The sequence below is a fragment of the Bombyx mandarina genome, chromosome 08 (assembly GCF_030267445.1).
Source record: "Bombyx mandarina strain Sakado chromosome 08, ASM3026744v2".
Lineage (NCBI taxonomy): Eukaryota > Metazoa > Arthropoda > Insecta > Lepidoptera > Bombycidae > Bombyx > Bombyx mandarina.
In genome coordinates this window covers 11,832,137-11,837,395 of record NC_143215.1, presented here as the reverse complement: position 1 = coordinate 11,837,395, position 5,259 = coordinate 11,832,137, and the positions used below count along the sequence as shown (strand labels likewise).

The window sequence follows — 5,259 nt, the reverse complement described above, 5'->3', positions numbered from 1 at the left end:
CTAAACCAAATCAATAGTAATACATATATTAATCATATAGTAATTTTTTTTCTTTTACATATTACTCTCATATTATTAATTAATACGTGAAGCAAAAACTTTGTATCCCTTTTTACGAAAATTGCGTGGACGGAGGAGTATGAAATTTTCCACACTTATACAGTATATAGAGAAGAAGTACACAATGCTAATATTTTTTTAAATAATGCATAAAAGATACATTAAATCCCATCACGGGCGCTGCGCCTCGGGGCTGGATCTGCCCTAGTTGCTCAGCGAAAGTACCTCGTGGGGATAATACAGCAACTCCTGTACGAGGGTTGACAGCTGTCGGGGTGCATCACACTTCGAGCGAGGGAGATGTTGATGCAGATACGATGAATCGGTCGCTGGAGTCTCGTGTCGACCTTGGCTTAGAAATCCGATCTTTTAAGGATGAGCTGGTGGGCCTAAGAACTGACTTGAGAGAGTGCCGAAATGATATCGCTGAGTTTAAGGAGCTCCTCAAGTCTTGTCATGGACGCATCGACGCGGTGGAAGCCCGAGTGCTTGGTCTTGAGGCTCGTCTAGCAGAGATCGTCTCAACAGCAGCAGGTTCTGACTTGGATTCCACGGTGGCTGAACTTCGCATTCAGCTGCGTGAACGCGATCAGGACTTGCTCAGGAATGATATTGACATCATTGGTTTGCCGGAAGTTCGTGAAGAAAGCACTTGTCATTTAGTCCAGGTTGTGGCGGTAAAACTGGGAGTGAAACTTGACATGCGCGACATAGTTCACGCGGAGCGGATTGGTGCAGTAAGACGCAATTTCATTGAGGGCAACGACAATCGTCCTCGTATACTATCAGTACGACTGGCCCGTCGCTCGGTTCGCGATGCACTATTGAAGGGAGCCCGCGTGCGCCGTAACCTCTCCACTACTGATTTAGATGTACCTGGCCCCGTCCGTAATGTATATTTAAATGAACGTTTGTCCGCATATAACCGCAAGCTGTTTGGTACTACCCGTCAAAAGGGAAAGGATAAAGGTTGGAAGTATGTCTGGACCAAGGACGGACGAATTTATATTCGTCGTGGTGATGGTACTCCTGCGCTCAGAATCAGAGTTCAGGCCGATGTGGAGAAGCATTTTGGCTCGGATACAGTTTGATAAAAATTATTATGTACAATGTTTTTCCTATGTTTAAGTATAACTTTATTTCAGAAACTGATACTATGTGCTTTGCATTTTTTCTACTATTTATAAACATGTCAATGTTCCGATTTGTTTATTGTTATGGGTTGTATTTGCTATTACTTATTATTATCATTATTAATCGATATTTTAATTGTTTTTCAAATCATTACAACGCAATGATTTGTGGCTTATCTTTTGAGTTTATAAACGTTAATGATTATACTTCTACTGTGCGGAGTTATTGTGGTGTTCTCTGGTCTGGGTGGGTGTCTGGATTGAATTTGAATACTGATACCATTTCTTCTTTATCAGATTTTGATAGTTTGGTCTTGCTAAGCGTTTTGAATGAAAACTTTTTAAACAGTAATAGCATTAAAGCTGATAAATTAAAGGATTTTTTCCAGATACACCCACACATTCTGCGCACATTGTGCATGTCTCGTTCTGATTGCCTTACTTTTACTTTTATAAATGGTACGTAACCGGAAAGTAGTGTTTGGTCTATTGAATGCAGGCTCTTTGTCTACAAATCGGGACGAATTTCTTTTGGCCATGGCTCGCCATTCTGTTGACGTTATGGCTATAAACGAGACTTGGCTTAGGTTTGGGGAGGAGGGCCGTGCACCTTGTGTGCCAGGCTACAGGCTCAAGCATATTCCTCGACCAGTTAGTATAAGGGGTGGTCGTGGTGGCGGGGTGGCCTTTTATCTCAGAGCTGATATAAGTGCTCGAGTGTGTAAGCACCCCGGACATTTGGATGTTGAACAGTTGTGGATAACAGTGAATTTTTGCGGGAAAAAGCTATTAATAGGCACTGCATATCGCCCCCCTTGGTCTGATCTGGAAAATTTCCTAGAGGGATTGACCGAAAGTATTGGTGCTATGGCTCCTTATGACAATATAGTGCTTCTCGGAGATTTTAATGTAAACCTATTGGACTGTAATTGTTCTAGAACAAAAAAAATAAATGAATTTCTAAGCCACTTCAGTCTCTCGCAAATAGTAAGGACTGCAACACACTTTATGAGTGGTGGTAGTACTTTGTTGGATGTTATTTGTACTGACATTGGCGTTAATGATGTCGGGGTTGATTATATTCCCGAGCTTGGCCACCATGCTTTTGTCACATGTGAGACTTTGATCCGAAAGGAAAGACCAATGTCTAGAATGATAACTTCCCGTCAATTTAAAAATATCTTGGAGGAGTTCTTTACTCAGGATCTAAATATAATACCCTGGTCGAACATCGCCCTCCTGGATGACGTTGACACGATGGTTTACACCTTTTCTATGTTTATTCTGTACCTGTACGATCTCCATGCTCCTCTCAAAACCCTGAAATTCAAAACACGTTCTACTCCTTGGATTACTGATAATGTCCGATTATTGTTTAAATTGCGAGATGCTGCACGCTATAGATCACATGTAACTCAGGTTCATAGTCATAAGCAGTATTATTTAGACCTTAAGAAGCAGGCAGCTAGCATCTTAGCATCGGAAAAAAATTCCTACTACAACAATTATATTAATAGCAACTTCGGAAACCCTAAAAAGTTATGGAAAAATCTGAAATCTGATGTGATTCCGTCACATCAGGAGAAAGCATTGCCTGAACACCTTAATGACGCTAATGCTATCAATGAAGCTTTTATGGATGTACCCGGGGTCTGTAGTTCTGACGTTTCAGGATACTCATTCTTTGAGTATTCTAACACATCTCCAAAGTTTACGCTTAAAACTGTCAACCAGGATACGGTTCTTAAGATTATTAACAGCATTAAATCCAACGCTCAAGGCACTGACGGGATAAGCGGTGAGATGATATCGCTCTCACTGCCTTCAACATTGGAGGCGATTACTAGCATTATCAATAAGTCCATTGATACAAATACATTTCCTGCTCAGTGGCGATGTTCTGTGGTTAGCCCTATTCCGAAAGTCACGCACCCTCAAGCTTTTAAAGATCTTAGGCCTATTAGTGTGTTGCCTTTTCTGTCCAAGATCTTGGAGAAGGTAGTTTACTCACAGGTAGCGGCATATATTGAATCAAATAACATTCTTCCAGAGTTTCAATCGGGTTTCAGAAAAAGCCGAGGAACGGCCGCTGCTCTTACTGACATTGTGGGTAATATTCTCGAGGCTCGGGACAGGAGCCAGGGTACGATACTGACGCTGCTGGATTTCTCACGGGCTTTTGATACAATTAACACTGCCTTACTCTTAGCAAAATTAACTCACTACGGGTTCTCTGATAATGCTGTGGAATGGTTTAGCAGTTATATGTCGAGTAGAACGCAATTTGTACAAATACGGAAAGAAGATGGAACTAAACTAACCTCTACTTCTAAGCCGATTACTAGAGGCGTTCCCCAAGGTTCTGTCCTGGGACCATTGTTGTTTATTTTGTACAGTGCAGATATCGTTCAGTGTTTCAAGAATTGTAAATATCATGTTTATGCTGACGATGTACAATTAATTATACCATTCTTTTGATGTTGGAGATACCCCTTCTGCTGTCAGTTTTATCAATGAGGATCTGCAGAGGATTGTCTCTTGGTCTGAACAGAATTCCTTAGTACTGAACCCCTCTAAGTCTAAATACATGATACTAGGCAGTAAATCTCAGATAGCAAAGATTTTATCACTCGATCCTAAGGTGACTGTTTCTGGTAAGGAAATTGATCGGGTGGAGTTAGCATGCAGTTTGGGTTTGACAATTGATCCCGAATTGCGATTCGAGGCCCATATTACAAAGAACTTAACAGCTTGTTTTTACAGACTGAAGATTCTGTACTCGTTTAGACAGTACGTCAGTGTACCCATTAGGAAGTTGCTTATCGATAGTCTAGTTTTGTCGAAATTAAATTACTGTGATACTGTTTATGGTCCCTGTTTACTCTCGAGAACTGAAAAATTAATACAACGCATTCAAAATGCCTGTGCCAGGTATTGCTTTGACATTCCCGTGAGAGGACACATAACGCCCTATTTAAATGATCACAATATATTGAAAATGGCAGCTAGAAGAAGGTTGCACTTAGCAGTCTTACTATTTGGAGTGATTTCGACACATGAACCTAGGTACTTGTATGAGAAGTTGGATTGGAGAAGTACTCAGTACAGGTATGGCTCACGAGCTACTGTTAAGCCACTGTTGACGCCCAAATACAGAACAGCTGCTTTTCGGGGAGCGTTTAAATACGCAGCTACGCATTGCTGGAATGATCTCCCTCCACCTATTCGTCACATTGTAACAAAGCATGGCTTTATTAATCGTTTAAAAACATTTCTTTTGGACTCACAAAAACTAATCTAATTTATAGTATTTATAGTAACTAATTTAATCCTAGCTTGTGAAAACTTCCTTTTATTAAATTTTTATTTATTTTTATATTTTTTTTTTAAGCTGCCCACAGGTTGTTATTACTGTGTGCTTATTATGTTTTGTATTCGGGTTCACCATTTAATTTGATTTTTGTTTTGTTTTTTTTTCTTAAATTTTTGGTTTTGTTTTCGGTTTCACCATTTAATTTGATTTTTATTTTGTTTTTTCTTAAATTTTTATAATTTACTAATTTATATCACATTCTGAGTATGTACACGCGTACGGAGTCTTCATTCCCGCAAAGAACCAAAGGGAAACGGGGGTGACTGAAAATCAGCGCTGTTCAATTTATCAACCTTGAACAGCAATAGCTGAGCCACCTCCTTTTGCCTTTTTCTCTTTTTTTTGCTTTTCTTTTTTTGTATTTCATTTTATGATGTGAAAGGCAATAAATGATCTTTATTATTATTATTATTATTATTAAATCAATAAAGAAAACGTTACACACACTACATACCATGTATTTGACGCACACACGCATACATACTATTTATTGTCAAACTTTTGTTCTTGACGTCTGTTGTCAAATTGAGAATAGAATATGGTTTGTCTTTGTTAATATTTTTTATAGTGTAATCTTGGCGAAATTTGTGATTATGAAGTATAAAATACAATCATAATAGTGTACAAACTTACAATTCCAATTAATTATAGTCGAATTTCGACTACTGCGGGACCTCTAGTATTATTAATTCG

General features: G+C 39.1%; 1 protein-coding gene across 1 annotated transcript; it reads left to right on the top strand.

Moving 5' to 3' along the window:
• Positions 1-248: 248 nt before the first annotated feature.
• LOC149502568 (uncharacterized) lies at positions 249-2,146 on the top strand. Its single transcript, XM_089729554.1, has 2 exons — positions 249-566; positions 602-2,146. The coding sequence occupies exons 1-2, from the start codon at positions 478-480 to the stop codon at positions 1,149-1,151; spliced, it is 639 nt and encodes a 212-aa protein (XP_089585680.1). The 5' UTR covers positions 249-477; the 3' UTR covers positions 1,152-2,146.
• The last annotated feature ends 3,113 nt before the right edge of the window (positions 2,147-5,259 follow it).

What these genes read in the sequence shown, in the direction of transcription:
- LOC149502568 (XM_089729554.1), top strand. Translation starts at nt 478, where the DNA reads ATGATATCGCTGAGTTTAAGGAGCTCCTCAAGTCTTGTCATGGACGCA. An exon ending in TGCTTGGTCTTGAGGCTCGT is followed by an intron (nt 567 to 601) that starts CTAGCAGAGATC and finishes AGCAGGTTCTGA; the next exon opens with CTTGGATTCCACGGTGGCTG.